This window comes from Lepidothrix coronata, unplaced genomic scaffold (genome assembly GCF_001604755.1).
Source record: "Lepidothrix coronata isolate B3197 unplaced genomic scaffold, Lepidothrix_coronata-1.0 Scaffold229, whole genome shotgun sequence".
Taxonomy (NCBI): Eukaryota; Metazoa; Chordata; class Aves; order Passeriformes; family Pipridae; genus Lepidothrix; species Lepidothrix coronata.
The window spans coordinates 438,406-458,821 of NW_016690409.1; the positions used below are offsets into that span (position 1 = coordinate 438,406).

The following is a 20,416-nucleotide window of genomic DNA, read 5'->3' on the forward strand; positions in this document are numbered from 1 at the left end:
CAGGGCTGCAGGGGTTATTTTATTCTTTGCTTTGGTCTATACAAAAACAACTTACAGAAATAATAAAACTTTCCATTCCTGACCCACACTCCAGTAACTGTCCATCCCTTTCCAGCCGGAGTGTTAAACCACCATCAGATCTAGAGCCTCCTTAAAAAATGCGTTAGATAAGGGAGGAGGAGACGGAAACACACCACTCACCAAAGAGAAGGGAAATGGGTTAAAATGTGCAACAGAGATCGGTACAAGGACACGGTTCCTAATGCTGGAGTCACTCCTCTATGGGGACTGGTAGGACAGGCAGGGATACAAAGTCAGCTCCCAACGGCTGATGGGAAAGAATTAAACCTCAGACACCCCCACGGCCAAACCGAAGGTACTGGGACACGGACCCTTTGCTTTCAGCAAACTCTGGATTGGCCTCATTCAGCCGGAGTTTGCAGGAAGCAAAGGGTTTTCCCGTGTTAGATTCCTCTCCTAGAACACTAACACGCAGAACAAATTGGGGGGAAGTTAGAAAGCACAAACTTAAAGACGGCAAAAGCCGTTGGCACCATATTAAAAATAAAAAAGAAATATATATTCATAGAAAAGACTATTTTGCCAATGAAAGGTCGCTAACGGTGCAGGGTTTGTGTTTTAAAGCTTCAGAAACAGTATCTTGGATGCTGGATGCGGCAGTAGGTGCTCGAAGCAGTCCCAGGAGGAAGGACCTTCTCCACAGACCCACAGCGAAGAAAACAAATCGAAAAACAAAACCTCTTGTGGGAATGGAAAAGTTTTGTCTTCTCAGGCACTTCTGTCTCCCAAGTCCTTCTCGCGAATGCTCAGCTCTGGGGCCACCCTCTTCTGCATGGAGAGAACACCTGCGGCGGCAGGGAGCTCCCGTCACCCACCGAGGGGGGATCTGGGACAAGACCAGAGCTCCCGAGCCCACGGGTGATGGGGACATCAACCCACGGCAGCAACAGGGACCCCGCAGTGGCACCAGGGACCCCGGGCACGCCAGGTGCCACCAGCCAGCCCTGCCTCCCCCAGCCACCCGCGCTGCCCCAGGGCTGAGCTCCCACCCCGGCAGGTACCTGGTGCGGGGCAGGGCGGGTTAGGCGAGCATGTGGTCAGCGAAGGGCGCCCGGACGCCGTCGCTGTAGGCGTCCATGGGGTAGTCCCCGTCCATGTCCATGTGCATGTCGATGGGGTCCAGGGGGATGTCACCCGAGTACATGGGGCGGTAGCCAGGGTCCAGCTCTGCAGGGAAGGGACGTGGCAACCTCAGCTCCCGCCAGCCAGAGACATCTCCAGACCTCAGCCACCCTCACCCGGGGCAGCGTGTGGCACATGGTGCTGCAAAGGACGTGACAGCCACCTGCCACCCCAGCCCCCAGCCTGGGGGGCAGCCCAGGCACCCAGGGCAGCAGCTGTTTGTGCTCCCGAGGAGCTGAGCATCCCACTGAGCTTCCCCAGCAGGCTGTGCTGGCACTTGACTGGCAGCCACCAGAGAAAGGTTTTAAAAGCAGCCTGGTTTGGCGAGATGAGACAACTGCCCACCCAGAGTATAGCCCATGGTGACCCCAGGGAGGGCTGGCACTGTACTCACCGTCTGAGTAGGGCTCGTTGATGGGGATCATGCTCTGAGCCTACGGAAGAAGGTGGCACAATTGAAGGGATTTGTGCTCAGGGGTCACATGGCGCCCAGACCTGTCCCAAGCTGTGACCCAGGAGCTGAGGCCACAGCCCGTCCACCCCCCACCTCCCCACATTTGCCCATTGCTCCCATCCAAGCTCTGGTCAGAGGTGCTGGCAGGAGCTTCTGGAAGCAGGACAGGGCCATTCCCAGAGGCTCTTTTTCCCAGGGAAAGGGGATGCTCACCGCCTCCCAGGCTGCCGGGTCGTGCTTGAAGAGGGAGTTGGTGAGCTCCACGGAGACGCGCTTCCTGTAGTCGGGGTTCTTGTCCTCCGAGATGCGGAAGAGCACAGCGGCTGCGTAGGTGGCTGCAGGGACAGGCAGCGGCCTCAGCTCCTGGTGCCACATAGCACTGGAGCCCCAAGAGCCCCAGCTGGGATAGTGCCAGGAGGCAGAGAGCCCCCCACACAGCCCCTGGCACGGTGGCACTTACCCGTCCCCTCATTCCGGGAGTGCAGCAGCTCCATCAGGGGAGCCGAGGCCCCCTCGGCATCGATGGCATCCGCCGCCTCCTTGTCCTGGGCCAGCTCACACAGCACGCCCGCTGCCACGCGCTGGATGTTCTCCACGGGCGAGTACAGGAGCTGTGGGGAGAGATCAGCACCACGTGAAGCAGCTGGCGAGGAGCCTGATGCACAGAGCCACCAGCCCAGGGCTGTGGCTCCCTGTGCCCGCTGGGAGGGGTTGGCCCAGCGCAGCCCCCACATGCCCCCAGCCCTGACCTGCACGAAGAGAGGGATGGTGTTGAGGCGGAAGATCTCCATGCGGTTCATGGGGTCCCGGGCCAGGATGTGCAGGGCCCCCGTGCACCCCTCCACGATCTCTTCCATCTTCACTCCGTCCTGCCAGGGGATAAGCGCTCAGCCAGGGCCCCCCACGCCAGGGCATGGCCACCCAGAGCGTGGGCACAGGGTACCCCCAGGGACAGGCTGGGTTTTGGGGTGCCAGGCTGTGCAGGGCAGAGGGGTGGGCACTCACTGTGTAGGGCTGCTGTGTGCCAGCAGCTACGTGTCGCTGGGCGTCCTGGTGAGCCTTGACCAGCAGCTGGACCAGGCGGGGGATGACGGCGGCCTCCTGCAGCGGGGCATGGTTGGCCGGGCACAGGGCCAGGTTGCGGATCAGGCCTATGGTAGCCTGGAAGAGAGGAGGGGGAAGGAGAGATTCGTCTTGACTGTGGCACTGGCTTCCACTGGCCCTCAACACCCCTCCGGCCCCTCACCTTGACCAGTGGCCACTGGTTGGGCTGGTTGAGGAGCTTGACGATGGCGGGGATGCCGTAGTTGAGCCGCACCGAGTTCTGTGCCATCTCGGCCTCGGGGTGCCGGCTGGTGAGGTGCCGCAGGGCGCAGACGGCCGGCTCGGTGATGTCCTCCTTGTCGCCCGCCCGCAGGATGGTGTGGATCAGGGCCTCCACCCCGTTCGACTGCGTCACCAGCGTCTTGTTCTTGCTGTTGTTGCAGGTCAGGTTGGAGAGGGTGCCAGTGGCACAGGTCAGCACGTTCACGTCGTCGGAGCTCAGCTGGTTCACCAGGATCTTGAGGACGCCGTCCAGGCCCTCCTGCGGGAGTGAGAATGGGAGGTGGGAGCAGCACCCACAGCCAGACCTGGGCTCAGCCAGCGGCGGGGCTGCAGCCCCACATCCAGCCCCGTGTGCCCCTAGCAGGCAGCAATGGAGGGGCTGCAGCGTTCCTGACTCCCACACAGCTCCTTTCCTGTTCCCCCACAGCTGGAGCTGCTCCTCTGCGGTGCTGGCACAGCATGAGCCACAGCTGCTCTGACATGTGCAGCTTCACTCAGAGTTTAATGTCTCCAGCAGTTTCCCTGTGCTGGGATCGTGCTTCCGATGCCTTTGTCAGTGCTCCCTGCGCAGTACCGGAGTGACCCCAGTCCCGGCTGTGCTGGCCGACAGCCAGCGGCAGGGCAGGAAGGGGTTAAAGTGCCACGACCACGTTCCCCCCTCAATCAGCAGAGCCAGGGATGTTCCATGACAGCCAAAATAGTTTCCAGGCTGCATCAGACTCTAATCCGTGTGAAGCGGCCCCAGCAGATGGGGAAACGCATCAGGAGGCAGCAAAGAGCTGGGAGAGCAGTCCCAGAGCAGGGCTGGGGTCACCCCTGAACCAGCTGCGGGGCACAACCACCTCGGCAGAGGCTCCATTGGCAGCTCCCGTGGGAGCTGGGCAGGTGGCCAGCCCAGGGCAGGCTGCCAGGGCTGCAGGGCCAGAGCAAAGCCCAGCAACACCCACTGAGTGACCGCGGTGGCCTCGGCCCCACGCTGGGGACTCACAGGAGCACGGGCAGCTGGCTGGCACGGGCAGGGCTGTGGGCAATGATCAGCCCCTGTGATGCTGCAGGGGAACTTGGGCACAGTGGGGCATCCCCTCACCCTGCCAGGCACAGACACTGCTGCAGCTCATGTGGCTTTGGACCCAGCCTGGCATGAGCAGCCCGACACCCAGCACGGACACGCCTCCAAAATGCTGCACCAAAACACGACCCGGGGTCCCGCAGACTCACCTGTTTGGTTGCCACATCAGAGAGGTTCCGCAGGGTCCAGAGGCAGTTCTGGACCAGCCTGGGGCTGGAGCTGGTCAGGTGCTTGCCCAACGCCTGCATGCCACCTGCAGGGAAGGGGACAGCCCACCTGTGAGTACCCTCAGCTGTCCCAACAAGGAGGGAGACTGCGTGGGCTGGACACCACTGGCCAATGCTCCCACACAGAGGGCAGCCTCATGGCTCAGCAGAGGCCAAATAGGGTGTGGAAAGAGATCCTGGACAGCTGGGATGGATTCTGCCCACACACAGTGCCAGGAACACACCTCAGCAGCCCTCAGAGCAGGAATCCAGGCCAGCACAGGTGGCTTCACCTGGCTGTGCCAAACACTGCCCATCCCACACGCCCACAGCAGCGTCACCCTGACACCACCACCCTCCTCCTCTGGCAGCTCTGCCACAGCCCCCAGCCCCTCTTACCAGCCTCGACAATGGCAGGCTTGTTGCTGGGACACACCGACAGCACCTTGAGCACCCGGCTTGTGGTCCAGAGCAGCTTCTCATAGTTGTAGCTGCGCATGATCTGCACCAGGGCCTGGGGTCCTCCGTTGGCCAAAATAATCAGCTGCAAGATGGAATCACAGCATGGTTTGGGTTGGAAGGGACATTAAAGGCCATCCACTTCCAGCCTCTGCCATGGGCAGGGACACCTTCCACTAAACAAAGTTGCTCCAAGCCTTGTCCAACCTGGCCTTGAACACTTCCAGGGATGAGGCATCAAGAATGGAGGCTTGGGGCATGCCGCAGCTTTGGGGTCCTGGGACCTCCCCTCAGGATTCCCCAGCTCATGCCAGGACATAAACCAGGTACCCCTTGGCACGCAGGAGTGCTCTGGTCACCTCACCAGGGGCACACCACGTGGTGGGGTCTCCACCGCTCCCTCCCAGGCTTCCATCTCCGAGGTGCAAAGTTGGGCAACAGCCCCCCCGCCCTCCCTCTGGCAGGACCCCACACCACAGGCAGGCTGGGTCCCCATCCCACCTTGCTCTCCTGGTTCCCGTAGGCCAGAAGCTGGAGGCAGTCGGTGGTGATGGCCAGGAACTTGGGGTTGTTCTTGTTCAGCAGGGGAACCATCTTCTGCAGCCCGTCAGCCAAGCGCACGGCCATCTTAGCCCCCTCCTGGTACAGCAGCAGGTTGTGCAGGGTGGTGATGGCGTAGAAAAGGACCGACTCCACAGGTGAGCTGAGTGAGGGCAGGTGGCAGGACCACGTCAGTGTGGGAGCTCCACCGGGCTCACTGGGATGAAGGGGAGCCCACAGGGTTGCCCCAAGCCCAGCTCCCACCAGCACCCTTCAGCAGGACCCAGTGAAAGCCCACCATGCTGTGTGGTCCCAGGGAAGGGACACCCCCTCCTCAGGGCAGAGCAGAGCCTGAGCCCCATCTCCATGGCCAGGGCAGTGTAGGGAACCGCTCCCCTCCAGGCTCCAAACGCAGCAAAGCCCAGGGACTTTCACAGGCTCCCAGTCTCCCACTCCCTTGTTTCGGTGAGCAGGAAGATCCACATCGAGGGGCAGCATGAGCCCTCTCCTCCCCTGCTCCCAGCCCGGGAGGGACCACCTGGCTCCGCCATCCCCCCTGGAGCCCCTGCTCCCACCACGTACCTCAGCATCCTGACGAGGGCTGGGATGCCACCAGACTTGAAGATGGAGAGCAGGCCCTCGCGGTGGTGCGAGAGGTTGTGCAGGATGCTGGTGGTGCAGCGGGCCGTGTCCAGGTCGCTGGTGCTCTGCATGGTGCGCACCACGGCCGCCACGATCTGCGGCGACTGCATCAGCGCGCGGCGCGACGCCTCCTTCTTGGACAGCTGGTTCACAATCATGGCTGCCTTGCTGACAACCACCTGGGGCGAGAGGAGCCGGCCGTGAGAGGGGGGTCCCACAGCAAGGCCAGGCTCTGAGGGGATATGGGTGAGCAAAGGTGGACTCAGTCCTGGTACAGGGAGGAGGCAACCAGAGTTTTGCCAAGAGGAAGGAGCCAGACACGGCCTCAGAGCCCCACGGGGATGAGAGCCCAGCTGTGTCAGGGAAGTGCAACCCGCCAGCACAGCAGCTGAATGCACAGACACAGACACATGCAGCAAACCCCAGTTCCTTACCGGGTCCTCGTCGTTGAGCAGCTTGGTGAGCTCTGGGATGGCGCGTGTGGCCAGCTCGGCATCGTCCTGGTAGTTGATGAGGTGCACGATGGCCGACTTCAGCATCTGGGAGGGCTCTGCCAGGCGCTGCACGTTGGTCTGCTGCCCCTCCAGTTGGGTGGTGATGAGGAGCGAGCGGTCCTCCACCGTCTCGGGGTACATGGCAGCCCGGACACGCTGGGCACGGGTCATGGCCAGCTGAGCCTCCATGTCCGCTGCAGGGGTGGACAGAGAGGCAGCATAAGGCTCAGCCTCTCTCCAAGAAGCACTCCCAGCCCTGCTTCCCAATCCCAACTAGATGAGCAAGAGCTTAGTGCAGCGACACAGGCCACGTCAGCAGTCCCGGCACGCTCTGCATGGAGCCGGAGCTTCAAAGCATACACAGATACAGCAGCACAGAGATAAGACAACAGTCAATTAGGCAGCATGATGAAGCAGTTGTCACACAAGGCCCATTAATTAAAAAAATAAGGATATTTGCAACTTGGGACCAGCTGGCACTGGGAAAAAGGACACCGAGGCCTTCCCTGTCAAGGATGCTGAGATAAGCGAGATGCTGCGGCACCGCCCGCGGTCCCCACCTCTACGGCACATGGACCGCGCGGGGCTCAGGGGGGCTCTGACTCCTGGGGGAGCTGGAAAATAAACCTTTCAGGGCCTAATGCTGACAGGAAACCACAGAGGTGAGCGGAGCAGACCATCCCACTTTGAGGGGATAAAGCTGGGGGAAGCATCTCCTTCACTGTGGGGCTGCAGCTCCGCGTCGCTCTCGCCTCAGTGGGGGAAGCCGGGCCGGTGCCGTGGTGTTCCGGCACAGGCTGGCAGCTCTGGCAGCCACGCCGGGACAGGTTTCCCAGCAGGCAGACAGGCAGCAGAGCAGGTGGCAGATCCGTGGGCTGTGATCAGCTGTTCCCATCTCAAGCCAACCTGCCGGCTCGCTCGGATGTGTGTGCAGCTCAGCACCAGCGCGGGCTGGCCACGCCGCCCCCACACGAGAGCCTCTTGGCGCTGGGGAGGAGGATGGGAGGGAGCATATTTTAGGCAGCAACAACTCCTGGGGTGTGGAAGGCGGCATGGAGGAGTGCCCAGAAGCAGCACGGCTACGGGGGAGGAAAGCAGGAGCTGAGCAGCTGAGCCCACAGATGTGCTTGGCCCCGCAGCCCCTTACCTTGCGCTTGGCTCTGGCCCTGGCTCCCTCCCTGGCAGTAACTTGTGGTGGTCGTCTTCTTGATGGTGTACTGCTTCCCATACACCTCATCATCGTCCCCGAGGCACTTGCTGCTGACGGAGGGCACCTGGGTGTTGACGCCGGAGTGGATTCCGGAGTCGTAGGTGTAGGTCTGTTGCCACTCCGTCACCTTGATTGGCTGCTCCATCATGTTCATCACCTCCATGGCTGTTCTGCAGGGCAGGAAGGGGAGAGGTTACACCTCTGGGAGAGCCCAGGTCACCACAGCACCCTCCTGCCCCTCTCCTGCCCCGAACAATGCAGCAGCTGGCCCCTGCACAGCCCACGAGGAGATGGAGCCGATCCCTATCTGCCCTCCTCCCCCACGGGAGATGAAAGGCAGCACCGGGATGACGAACCCACAGCTCAGCACTTTGCTGCTCGTGTTCAGACATGAACCACGGCTGCGTCTCACAAGGCCGTGTCTCACCACCGCCACAGCCAAGGTTTGGGCAGGCTCTGCCCAGCGCAGGGGGGCCTCTCAGTCAGATCCCCCATTCCAGGGTCCCCCAGCTGCCCACGAGCTTTTTAAAGACCCTTTCCAGAGACAGGACCTGCAAAGAGCTGGGGACATGCCAGGAGCTCCAAGCTCCACATGGCTAGAGCTCCAAGAATAAAATGAACCTTTTTAGAAGCTCTCTGGGATGTTCCCAAAGCACCTAAAAATAAGCAGGCAAAGCCACCAGCTCGGCTCTCCTGCTCAGCACCACAGGCGCCCACGGCGTGGTCCGGGGCTGGGCACTCCCCACGCGGTGCCGGGACAGGGCAACCCGGCACATCCCAACACTCAGGACAAACCAGCCAAGGTTGCTGGGAGCAGGGCTGGGCTTTCCTTGCCTTTAATTTGGGGACGCAGGGGGAGGGAGGATGGCTCACGGATTAATGCCTGAGCTCAGCAGGGTGCAGGCAGAGGCCGCAGGGCTGTGAGTCACCAGCCCCGCATCCAGGCCCCCAGCACGGCCAGGAGGGATGGAGGCAGGCAAGGATGGAGGGATGGAAGCAGGCAGGGAGGGAGGGATGGAGACAGCGCCCGCCCAGCCCTGCCGCCGTTGACCCATCACCCAGGCATCCGCCGGGATTCCTGCCCCTTCCCGGCCACGCAGGAGTGGGATGAGTCAGAGTTTCAGAGGCGATAAGCGGCGAAAGGAGCAGCTGCCGCCCGGCATACCTGGGCGCAGCAGCACCCACTTCCAAACAACCTAATTACCACCTGCACCGGCCCCGATTCCTGCGCCGGGCTGGACCGGGGCAGCCGCGCGGTCCTGGCTCCGCTCCAGCCGCCGGCACAGCGCGAGGGTCGCAGCGACCAGCCGGGCTGGGGCGGCAGCCTCGGGCCCCAGCACCCTCCTGGGGAGCGAGGGGACGGGGCTGAGCCCCTCCAGCCCCCGGTGGCTGACTCAGGGCGTCGGGTGGTGGCCGAGGACGCGGCTCCGTGGGGCGTCCCGGCGGGGCCCGGCGCGCACGGGCTTGGCGCGGCTCGTCCCAGCGCTGCCGGCTGTTCCCAAGGAGCGGCCGAGCCCTCGCCAGCCGCACGGGCCGGCGCTCGCAGGGAGAAATCCCCAGCCCTCATTCCCGGGAGCAGCGGACAGATGGGAAACAGGAGCCCCGCCACGCTTGTCCCCCCAGCCGGGAGCATCCCGCATCCCCCCGCGTCCATCGCCAGCCCCAGCCGCCTTCCCAGAGCCGCGGCAGGGCGCTGCTCCTCCTGCCAATCCAATATTTTTTGTGCTGTCAAACAGCACTGGCGGGCTCAGAGAGGCTGTAATGGGCTGTGCATAATGCACGGTGGTCAGGCAGTGGAGGGACCCGCTAATGGAGGGCGGCGGGGGCAGAGCCTTCCCACGGCGGGTGGGAGCTGGGCGGTCCGATCAGCGGGGCAGGACGGTGTGTGACACATGGCGCTAGGGGCAAGGGGAGAGCCAGCTCCGCTCCCCACCCTGCGCCGGAGCAGGGATCGGCTGGGAGAACTCCAGCGCCGCGCTGGGAGTGCCGCGGTGCCCCACACCCGCACTTGTGAGCTGCTGCACAGGTATTTGGAAGGGCAGGTCCTCCAGCTGGGTCATCCCGGCCACGGTGGCAGATCCTCCAAATTGTGTCAGGAAGCCCGAGAGAAGCAATAATCACATCTGAGGAACTGTGGTGGGCAGGGCACAGCACCATGGTGCAGGAGCTGGGTGAGCCATCACCCATCCCAGCTGGCATGTGGGGCCCCAGAACCCCCAGGATGACACTGGAAAGCTGCCCTGGACAAGACAGGCACAGGGAGAGCAAGGCTGAGGGAGAAAAAGCTCCCTCCACCAAATGGGGTGTAGGGACCCCAAACACCCACTGCAGCCAGGGCAGGGACCCCGGGCAGCAGTGAGCCAGAGCAGGCAGGGGCTGGTGCTGCTGCACCATCGTTGAGGGGTAACATCGGCTCTACAATTTATAGGCACCTGACAGGCACTTAATTTTGCAAATCTCCAGGAACTGGGCTCAGACACCGTACAGAGCCCTGCATTATGCATGAGCCACCCCCTCCGTCTGCACTGAGGCACCCAGGGACATCAAAAGCCAGCACAGCTCCTCGAGCCCAGACACGAGCTCAGGCAATTGGCCCCAGACAAGCTCCAAGCGGGAGACTGGGTCCAGGAGCCACCCAGAAGGGACCACAGGCACCCTGCTAAACACAGCATCTGTCCTTCCCCTGAGCACCCCCCCAGCAGGGTTTGCTCATCACCACAGGGGCCAGCAAGGCCAGTGGCACCCGAGGTGACAGGGCCAGTGGAGCAAATGCCAGACGCTCCTGCAGTGAGCAGTGACATTTTCTGAACCCTGTGTCAAGCGTCTCCTGCTCATCGCTCAGTGAGGGGCAGACGCTGACATGAGCTTCTCCCCGTCCTCCAGCTCTGTCCTCAGGTGTCCTCCCTCCTCCTTGGTGGGATGAGAGAGGGGTGCTGGGATGCTGGTTACACTGGGGTTCACCTTCAGCAGGAGCCATTCCCCGGCGATGCTTTCAGGGCAGGGCTGCAGGGGGGGCAGGAACTCTGTCAGCACTGAAAGGGAGGGCAGCAGGAGGGAGAATTTGGGGAACGTGAAAATACCCACCCTGGAAGGGTCAGTCATGAGTAAGGGGAATGTCTGGGTGTACTTCATCCCCCTACATCGGGCCTGGGGGCAGGACAATTGCTGCTGAGCCCAGTCCTTATATCCCCCTACCAGGCTGGCATTACCCAGAGCGGGAAGGGTAGAAGAGCAAGGGTAGAGTGGTGCCAACAAGCCCTATCTGAGGCCCTCCCTGCACAAAGCCAGGACCCCAGGGAAACAGGACTTGCTCCTGGGAACAATGAGAAATCCCCCAGGAAACAGTGAGGCAGGTGGGGGGGAGCCCTCAGAGGGGACAGAACGCTTGGGGAGAACCTCCAGCCTGCCCCCAGCACCACGATGGGGAAGGGGCTGAGACACATGGGGGGCTTCAGCCATGGGATGTGGGGCAGTCATGGGCTTCAGTCACCCACACAGGTCACAGCCAGATTAACCAGAAGGTTAATCCCTCTCCCACCACTTCCTGAAGCCAGGAATGCTGGGGAAGGCAGAGGAAGCTCCCGCAGCTCTCGGGCACTGGCCAGTGGCTCATCCGCCCCCGGAGCCATTTGATCAGCGTCCAGGCAGCACTGGCCCCCCGGGACACTGTCTGCAGAGGAAGTATCTGGCAAACATGCAGCCCTAGGCCTGACCAACCCTTCCCTCCGGCTGCTGGAGAGGCCTTCAGCCTCACCAGGCAGGGCTGAGCTGCCCAGAACAGCAGCAGGGAAGCCTCCAGTGGTGCTTCACGCAAAAACATCTACAGCTCAGGGGCTTCTTAGGGAGTGGAGGTTCCAGGGGAGAGCAGCTGTGACCCCCAGTGTGGAGTCACCCCAAAGTGAGAAGCTGGGGGGCACAGAGCACCCCCACAGCCCAAGCCTCAGACAGGGGCTGCGCAGGAGCAGGCACCAGGTCCTGGGGTCAGTGGCTGCGAGGGGCAGCCCAAGCTCATCACGTGCAGCTCCAGCAGCTCCTGGCACAGAGCAGTGTGGGTGCCATAGGGGCTACCAGAGCCCCTCCCAGAGTTCTGTCCTTGCACACACACCCCAGAAGCCGAGGGCAGCAGCACTGGGGGCCCCGTCACACAGCCGCAGCATGTGAGGGGCTGAGCTCGGTGGTGGGAACGTGCAAGCAGCTGCAATTACAGTCGCTGAGGCTTTTAAGGAAGGGGAAGAGGCAGTTAAAGCAATTCAATAAATGCAGCACAAGAAAAGACTCTATTTTAGAAGCACTTACGCTACACACAAGTGATCTCCGGTCTCCCCCTTCCTGGAGCAGCCGGGGATTAGCGGCCGCCCGCTCAGACAGCCCCGGCCTCAGCAGCCACAGCACAGAGTCTTCCACACAGACAAGGGCACCCAGGGCCCAGTGCAGCCCAGAGAACTGTACCCCGAGGTCCCCCACCACACGCACCCCCTGCCCAGAGCTGCCCAGCAGTGACACCAAGGGCTGACGAAGCTGGGGCAGCCACTAACGAAGCCCCCGCAGACACTGTACAAAAGCTTCAGCAGTTTTGAAGAGGATCCTCAGGAACACGCAGCAGGAGCAGGCAGAGAAAGGAGCTTGTCAAGACCTCACCAGCATCAATGGGAAGCGTTCGAGTCAGATCCCGGCACCAGGAGCCCTTTCAATGGGGCTTTATAGGGAAGATGAGTGGAAGAATTCAAAGGGGAAGGAGAGCAGCTTGAAGTTTAATGAGGAGGAGATGGCAGCAGGGGATCGGCCTCTAGTTAGAGCAGGCGAAACAGCACTGGCCTGGTCCTGCACACAAAGGAGCCCATGGCCTTTGTTCACAGATGCTCCCAGGTCCAGAGCGTCTCCCGGCTGCCCCACCAGCTCCAACAACCTCAGGGCACTCAGGATGGGCAGCAGGCTGCAGGAGCTTCAAACCTGAGCTCCCTCACTGGAGGAGGTTCTAAACCCTTTTTTGTTTTTCAGCTGCTCCTGATGAGGTTAAGTTTGAGCTGCCAAATATCCCACACAAAGCCCCCTCTCCTGTTACGGGAGTGCTGCATCCCCCCTGAGCACAAGGCCAGGCTCTGAGGCTCTGGCAGCAGAGCAGCCCCAGCACATGGTAGCTCCACCACAACCCGCCGCGCTCAGCTGATGCCCTCCATCAACCCAGAGCACGTCCTGAAATGCCTCGCCTGCACCTGAATTAACAGCTCCTGACAGCTCCAGCACACGCCAGGCCCAGGCTGTGATGTTTTGGCACTTCACATCACAAAACAACATGGTATTATCCATCAAGTGCTCTTCCCGCTGTGAGCACACGCACAGCGCCAGGCATGATGCTCCTGTGCACAGGGCAAGGCCCACGGCAGGACACCAGCCCCATGGCAGGAAGGTTTTTCCAGAGATCAAAGACCCGTGGCAGGGTCTCTGGCAGTGCATCTCCCCTCCCGCATCCCCAGTTGCTGGCACAGACACCACCATCCGCAGAGGATTGGGAGGACCCACACGGGCACATCCCCTCCTCAGATAAAGTTTGCTGATCTCACTAGAATCACGGCTGGAAAAGATGGGAATTTGCCACTTGCCCGTGGAAAGGAAAACTGGCACGGTGCAATTAATCACAATAACTCCATCTGGATAAAAAAAAATCATTATTTTGTTTCGAAGAGCACAAAGAACTAGTTGTTCTTTAAGAACACGATAATTGCAGGCTCTGGGGCTTGGAGGCTGTTCCCAGCTCCAGTCAGTGTCCAAAACACGGGGTTTGCCACCTGGCCCTGCCGGAAGAGCCACTGCAGCGGGGAGGGAGGTGGAGGTGCTGAGCCCCGGCTTAATTTCTCCATCCAGTTGCATTACAGCTGCAAAGTTCAGACGCTTCACATGAAATTATCACCAACAGCCGTCAGCACCCGGCCTGTCGGAGCAAGTTAATGATTTGTCACCAGGGCTCTGCCCGCGCGTCACCGCGATTACGGCAGGTTCCTGCCAGCAGCCAAGGGTCTCTCCCCCTCCGCGGACACACACGCGCCTCATCCAGCCACCCACCCCCAAATCCACGCGGGACCCCAGCGCATCCACCCCACCGGGTCCGTGACCCCGCCAGCACCGGGCAGCCCCCCCGGGAGGGCACTGCCGCCGTCACCCCCTCCCAGGTCTGATCAGCCAGGCGTGGGATACTGGGAAAACACCGAGCGTTCCGCCTCCACCCCGCTGCCAGCTCCGGGTCTGGGAAGGAGCCCGAGGACTCGCTGGGATCAGACGGCGCAGATGTCGCGGGCTGCCCGACGAGCCCCGGCACCCGCGGCACGAGGCTCCTGCCCTGTTTCCAAAGCGATTCCGCAGCCGAGCGGCCGAGGCGTGTCAAGATGCCTCCGGGCCTGTCAGCAGCCGCAGCAGAACTCATTGGGGCTGGCGTATTTAGAAGGGTATTTGAAACCTCTGCCTAAATAGAAACATCTTCACCTCCCCCCACAGCCATCAACGAGCCGGGCAGCATTCCCACGCCAGAGGTGGAGAGGGGGTGAGGAGCTCTGCACAGCAAGGGACCTGTGTGGCTCCAAGGCCAGCTCTGTTTAAGCACAGACGTGGTGTTTAGGCCTTTTTTAAAGAGGGAGCACCTGTACCTTCCCACCCCCACTGTCCTCCACTACTTCACCAAATAGTGTCCATGGTGAAACGGTGGGTAAAACCATCCCTCCCAGAACAGAGAGCATGATTCAAGGGACCAGTGCAGCCCTGGTGTCCTCCTGAGCTGCTTTCATTCGCATAGACCCACCCTGACACACCATGGTACTGAGAGCCACCACCCACGCCCAGCTCTGGGTGATGCTGGTGCCTACACACCCTGTCTAGGTGGGAAAACACCAGCTGAAGTCCAAGGTAGGCTTGTACTTCTTTAATAGACATTACATTTCTTTGTAACTTCTTCTAATTAGAAGCCAGTCTAATTTAAACCTTCAAGACCAGCACAAGCCTCGGTACAGATGCTGCAATTAAAGTTCTACAAGTTCTCTGTGCAGAGGCTCTGCTCCCCCAGCCTGCGGAGTGGGGCCAAGGGCAGCTCTGCTCCCAGGCTCTGCCATCTGTGAGCGGCAGCGCGCCCGGCAGAAGCGCCGTCTTAAATCCCGGAGATCTGGAAGTGTGATAAAAAGCCAAATCCCATCAAGCGCTCCCACACCAAACCACAGCCTTGAAGGGAAACCGTCCTCCCAGGAACAGGCTGAGCTGAAGGAGCTGTGCAGCTGCACCGCAGTGCCTGCCCGGCTGCAAGGGCTGAGTAAGGGCTTCAGGTGGGGGGAACAAAGGGGAGAGTTAATGGGATTAGGGCAGCGCCGAATGATACACTGAAATACGGCACCGGGACCAGAGGGGACACTCCCCAAGGTCCCCGGCTGCAGCCCGGCCATGAGCCGCCCGCGCTGCCGCGGAGATCAGGGCTCCGGGCACGGTGCACAAACCACTCGCACACCCAGCCCCAAGAGACCCCCCTCAGCAGCCCGGCTCGCCCCGCCGGGGATGAACGCGCTTCCTGGAGCCGGCAAGGACACGGCACATCGCCCAGACAATAGACTGGAACGCCATTGTCTGAGGGAGGGCCCCGCGCGGCCGCCACACCTTCCCCCAGCACCCTGAGCACTGGGGACCCACGTCTGCCCCAGCGCCCGCACAGCGGCCAGGCCTGGGAGGGAGAACAACCCTCAGCCACGGGCGCCAGTCCCCATCCTGATGGCCAACTTGTTTAAGCCAAATTAGCAGCAAAATGGGTTTTTCATGACACTTCAGGGAAATCCTCCAAAGCAGTGAGCAACCACAGGCTTCGGATGCACAAAGACGGTTCCGCTGGGTGCCCTGCACGCTTCCAAGCAGCTCCAACACCGACAAGGACACAGAAAGGGACCTTGAAACCTTCCCAGCCCCGGTTCCAGCTGGGCCGGACACCCCGAGAGTGGGGCCTGGAGCAGCCCCCGCGGGCACCGCACCTGCCCTGGATGAGGCTGAGTAAGAGCCCGGAGCAAACGCTCCCGGCACCGCTCCAGCCCTCGGCACCGCTCCAGCCCCGTCCCCGCGGCAGCTGGCGGGAGTCGCTGCGCCCCCGGCTCCCCGCCAGCCGACGGCAGACGGACACCAGGCCCGCGGGCGTCGGGGCTGGCACCAGCGCCAAAACCAGCACGACGTGGGCTGGAGCAGGACGTGCAGCAACTGCGGGAGCCAGACCCAGCTGGGTCCCGGGGCGCCCCCAGCCCCCACCACCCTTCCGGTAGGGAGAATGTGACAGGGAGCATCACCCCAGACACGGGGGTCAACTCAGGCACCCCAAAAATGCAGGGAACCTGCAGCCTGGCCAGAGCGGGTGCAGGCTGATGCCTTCATACCCCTGCGGGCACGACGGGTCCCCCGGGCCCGTCCCCGGCAGCCGCCGTGCCCTCGGTGAGCGCTCACGCTCCTCTCTCCGCGTTGTTCGTATGACAGCCCACGTTTGCCTTCTCCGGGCAACTCCCAGCAACATTTCAGCATTATCCTTTCATCTGTGCTGTAAACCTGATTAATTAAGCTAATCGCTCAGCTAACGCAATTAGAGTGCTCTCTCCTCTCCAAACATCAGACAGACAGCCAAGTTTCGCTCCCCCCATGTTTCCCGGTGCGGATATCCGCTGTCAGGGGCTCAGCTGGGACCCTCCCGCCGCGTTGTGCCCAGCACTCCTCACCCGCAGGGGACCGCCTGGGTGATGCCAGGTCACCCTGATCCCCCTCGGCCCTCTCAGCCCCGCGACCCCACATGCCCGGCCGTGGGCGAGGGCCAGCCCCGGCCCCGCGGGTGGGCACGGCGGTGTCGAAGGGCTCCGGTGCGGCCTCGAGAGCAGCACGCGGTGTCCCCAGGTGTGAGTCGGGGCACAGAGCAGCCCAGTTTGCGTAAGAGCCCCGTAAGAGCCCCGTGCCAGGGCCTCGCCCGCCCAGCGGCGGCTCCGGGTGGGGCCGGGGATGGGCCCGGAGCAGCCGGCTCGCACCGGGGCGCGGGGCCGCGATTTCCAAACAGGCTCCCGCAGCACCGGGAAGGGGCTGGGGCGGCGCAGCCGCCCGCGGGAGGAGCCCTGGGGACCCGCCCGCCCTACCCTGCGCGGGACCGGCCGCGATCACGGGCAGCGCACGGGGAGCCCTGTCCCGGCTGGCGACGGCGGGGACGAATCGGAGCGCCCGGTGCTGTCCGGTCCCGGCCCCGCTCACCGGAGCGCTCCCTGCCCGGTCCCGCCGGCCGATCGCCGCTCACTGTCGTTCCTCGTCCAGTGCCCCAGTGCCGCTCACCGTCCCTCTCCCATGCCCGGCGACTCTGGTACCCACCCGGTACCCCCGTGCCCGATGCCCCCGCTCACCGTGGCTCACCCCCGTTCCCGGTGTTTCCGTCTCTCACCGTCTATCTTCTCCCCTCCCCGTTCCCGGTGTCCCGGTCTCTCACCGTCTCTCCCCTCCCCGTTCCCGGTGTCCCGGTCTCTCACCGTCTCTCCCCTCCCCGTTCCCGGTGTTCCCGTCTCTCACCGTCTCTCCCCGCTCCTGCCCGAACAAAAGGCGAGCAGCGCCCCGCGCCCGGCCCCGCCCCGCCGCAGGCCCCGCCCCCGCCCCGCCGCGTCGCCATTGGCTGCCTGCCACGCCCGTCAAACCTCCGGCGCGCCGGGCCCCGCCCCCGCCGGACGTGTTTATGCGCTGCCCATTGGCGGGGGCGCGGCCGCCCCGCCCCTCACCCGCCGGTGATTGGACAGCGGGGCGGGGTGGGCGGGGCGACGGGGCGCGGCGGGGCGAGGGGAAGGGCGCGACCACGAGGGGACCACCTGGGTGACGTCAGTGGGCGGGGCCGGGCGGGGCCGGGGCGCACCTGGGCAGGGCCGGGGGGTTCGGGGACCCCCACGGGGACCCCGGGACGGGCGGGACCCCCGGGCGGGAGCGCGGGGGCGGCGGGAAACGGCGCTCGGGAGGGGATCGGGGCCGCCGGTGCTGCGTCACGCCGGGGCCGCCGGACCGGTCCAGCCGGGCGCTGCCGCCGCGGCCCGGGCGAAGCCGCCGTCACCCAGCGCCCGAGTCACCCCCGGGGCGCGTCCCGGCCCGCGGGGTGGGGGCGTCCTCAGGACCCCCAGGTGTGGGGAGCTCTGCCCCGGGTGGGGGTCAGCGGGCACATCCTGCACCCACGCACGGCCCCTGCCACGTCTGGCTGCGGGCGCTGCCGGGCGGGGAATCTCCGCTCCGCAGAGAGGTGAGAGACAGCCTCCAACGCCACTGCAAGAAAGCGGGAATTCATCGCTGTGCGCTGATGGGGGAATCCAGAGCACGGCAGAGTCCTCCTGGCACAAGGAAAGGGGCACATGGCACAGCAAGGCAGGGCAGGGCACAGCGGAGCACAGCACAGCTGAGATGACAGCCAGAAATCTCATTTATGCTCCCCCTTGGTCAAGGTCAGAGGGGTCAGGGGAGTGCAGTGCTGCCCTCACTGTGTAACCCACCGTGTCCTGTGGCCTTATCCCCTGCATCCTGCTGCATCCCACCTCCGTGTCCCTGCTCATGCCCCTGCATCCCATCTCTGCACCTCTGGCTCTGTCCCACAGTGCAGCTCCTGCTCAGCATTCCCAGGAGCGCTGGTCCCACCTGGCACCTGCACATCCACTGGCTGCAGGTGAAAGCAGGGAAGGGACGCCTGGAACCCCAGCTTGGGGCTGCAAGGGGCTTTGCCCAGTGCCAGTAGGTAAGTGGGATCAAGGAGCCGTGTTCTCCCACGTGAGTTTGGGGCTGGCAAAGGGGACACGGTGCCCAGGTGCATGTCAGAGCAGGGCGGAGGCCCTGTGGGCCCAGTGCCACCCTCACACAGCTGTTGGGAAGATCCACGAGCCTTTGTCCCCTGGGCTGAGCGCTTCCCACTGATCCAGGCGCGGGTGCTGCCGGCCACACCCGCCAGGCTGGCGCTCCCCTCCCGAGGTGGCTGTGACCCAGGGGTGACAAACCCCAGTCCTCCCGAGGGACAGGACAGCCCTGCCAGGTGCAGGGGTGCTGTGGGTGCTCCCCCCAGCACTCGCTGCCTCCTCGAGCCCTACCTGTGGGTCTGGGGGCTCAGCCCTGCCCCCAGCCCGGTGCCCTGCAGAGCTGGGGAAGCCCTGGTAAATGGGGGCTCTGGGCAGGGCAGGGTGGGGTGCTGGCAGCCTCCTGCCACCACCTTCCTTCCATTCCCGTCCCTTCCCTCCCCCGGGGCCAACGCTGTGATTCAGCCTCTCGGTTTCAGTTCTCCCAGCCAATTTCCAAGTGCAGTGGGAATGTGGAGGGAGGAGCGAGCCCAGGGTGGGCACAGGTCTGTCAGCACCAACAGCAGCCTCCCATGGGCCCCCAAAACACCCTGATGCCGGCAGGAGGGAGGTCATTCCAACCTGCCACCCCCCACCTACATTGGGGCACACAGGCCTGTCCCTCCCCCTCCGGCAGCACACCCCAGCCCGGGAGCCTGCAGTGGACGCACTTGTGGAAAGACTGGTACGGATTTTATTAAAGTTCAGCACCAGTAAATATTTAAAAAAAGAGCAACTGTGCAAGTGGGGAAATATTAAATTAACAGAGCTTAAGGCTACAGAGGGCTGGTGTGGCAAAAATTCAAGGCACAGCAGGGCATGGGCACCACAACCCCCATGGTGCCACAGGGACGTGCCACACCAGGAGCCCCCTGTAGCACCAGGCTGGGGTCCAAGGGGACCCGGCCTCAAGGGACTGGCAAATTGCCTGGGAGGCTGGAGGGACAGGAGCAGGAGCCCCAGAGAGGGGCAGGACTGGCTCCAGCAGCATCGTGCGTTGCTCCTGGAGCAAGGGGCAGTCCCCAAACCCCTCAAGACAACACAGGGGTCAATGCCTGTGCACCATCCACAGATCCAGGGAAGGAGCTGAGGGATACAGCAAATCCCTGTGCTGTGGAGCACCGCTGTTGGCCAGGGCTCCTGGGGACACTGGGGACAGGGGTGGCCTGGGGGGAGCTCGTGGGCAGGCAGGGAGGTTCAAGGGTGCTCCACCGACAGGAATTGGGCTCTGCCAGGGCAGCAGACATCCAGACAGCAAAGGCAGCCCTGCTGCAGGACCCTGGGCAGGATGAGCCCTCCTCCACAAGCCTGAGTGTCCATGCAGTGACTGACAGGAGCCTGAAGTCCAATGTCCCTGGGGTGGCATCACAGAGCCACCACTGTCCAGCTCTGTCAGGGCCAGGCGCCCTTTCACCTGGCTCATCACAGGACCTCTGCAAACAAGGAGGGTTCAGTGGCACTGGGACACAGGCAGCAGCCCTCCCACCCTCCAGCACAGCCCCCAGCCCTTGTGTCACGAACCTTGGTCATCTTCGTCCCCCTTGGTCTTGGGCTCCTGCCACCACTCTGCGAAGAAGCCCTCCTCGTAGTCTCCTTCACCCTCGAACTCGCTGTCGGAGGGCAGGTCCAGAGCCTCCGGCCCCTCACCACCATCCACCTCCATCTGCAATGAGGGAGGGCAGGAGGAGGCAGAGGGGCTCGGTGGCCTCATCTGCAGCCTCTGCTCCAGGGCTGGTTTGGGGGGTCAGACACCCCACCTGAGAAAGGGCCCTGCCCCAGGGTACCCACAGCACCCCCCACGCCACCCAGCACCCCCAAAAGCATCTGTCTGCACCCCACCATCGGGTACCTCATCATCGGCCTGCAGGAACTGCCGAGCGAATTCCAGCATCTTCTTCTGGGCGGCCGTCTGGTTGTGGTACCGCACGGCTTCCTGGGCATGCCAGGGGGAGAGGGGCTGCGTCAGCCCCCCCGCTGGCAC

The 20,416-nt window shown here is 63.1% G+C and overlaps 3 protein-coding genes across 7 annotated transcripts in view; all 3 read right to left on the reverse strand.

Moving 5' to 3' along the window:
* JUP (junction plakoglobin) lies at window positions 1-17,221 on the reverse strand. Of its 5 annotated transcripts, none has more exons than XM_017834165.1 (15): window positions 17,150-17,221; window positions 7,541-7,773; window positions 6,334-6,587; window positions 5,840-6,078; window positions 5,219-5,420; window positions 4,658-4,802; window positions 4,202-4,305; window positions 2,904-3,242; window positions 2,663-2,818; window positions 2,407-2,526; window positions 2,118-2,268; window positions 1,871-1,992; window positions 1,598-1,637; window positions 1,083-1,248; window positions 1-866 (listed from the first exon to the last, which is right to left on the reverse strand). In XM_017834165.1, exons 2-14 carry the CDS (start codon window positions 7,764-7,766, stop codon window positions 1,103-1,105), a joined length of 2,244 nt encoding a protein of 747 aa, XP_017689654.1. In that variant the 5' UTR covers window positions 7,767-7,773; window positions 17,150-17,221; the 3' UTR covers window positions 1-866; window positions 1,083-1,102. The 5 variants fall into 5 exon arrangements, with proteins under 5 accessions (XP_017689654.1, XP_017689657.1, XP_017689653.1 ...); XM_017834168.1 differs by having other exon boundaries at window positions 1-849; window positions 17,110-17,197; XM_017834164.1 differs by having other exon boundaries at window positions 17,110-17,197.
* The window catches only part of NT5C3B (5'-nucleotidase, cytosolic IIIB), a 22,334-nt gene continuing 14,831 nt past the window's right edge, over window positions 12,914-20,416 (reverse strand). Inside the window, exon 9 of the mRNA XM_017834170.1 lies at window positions 12,914-12,925. The gene's annotated coding sequence lies outside the window, so the exon portion shown is untranslated. The remainder of the gene's footprint in view (window positions 12,926-20,416) is intronic.
* The window catches only part of P3H4 (prolyl 3-hydroxylase family member 4 (non-enzymatic)), a 4,138-nt gene continuing 2,831 nt past the window's right edge, over window positions 19,110-20,416 (reverse strand). The window contains exons 6-8 of the mRNA XM_017834061.1: window positions 20,285-20,368; window positions 19,957-20,098; window positions 19,110-19,868 (exon numbers count right to left, since the gene is read on the reverse strand). Of these exons, the coding sequence (XP_017689550.1) occupies window positions 19,858-19,868; window positions 19,957-20,098; window positions 20,285-20,368 (237 nt within the window). The 3' untranslated portion in view covers window positions 19,110-19,857. The remainder of the gene's footprint in view (window positions 19,869-19,956; window positions 20,099-20,284; window positions 20,369-20,416) is intronic.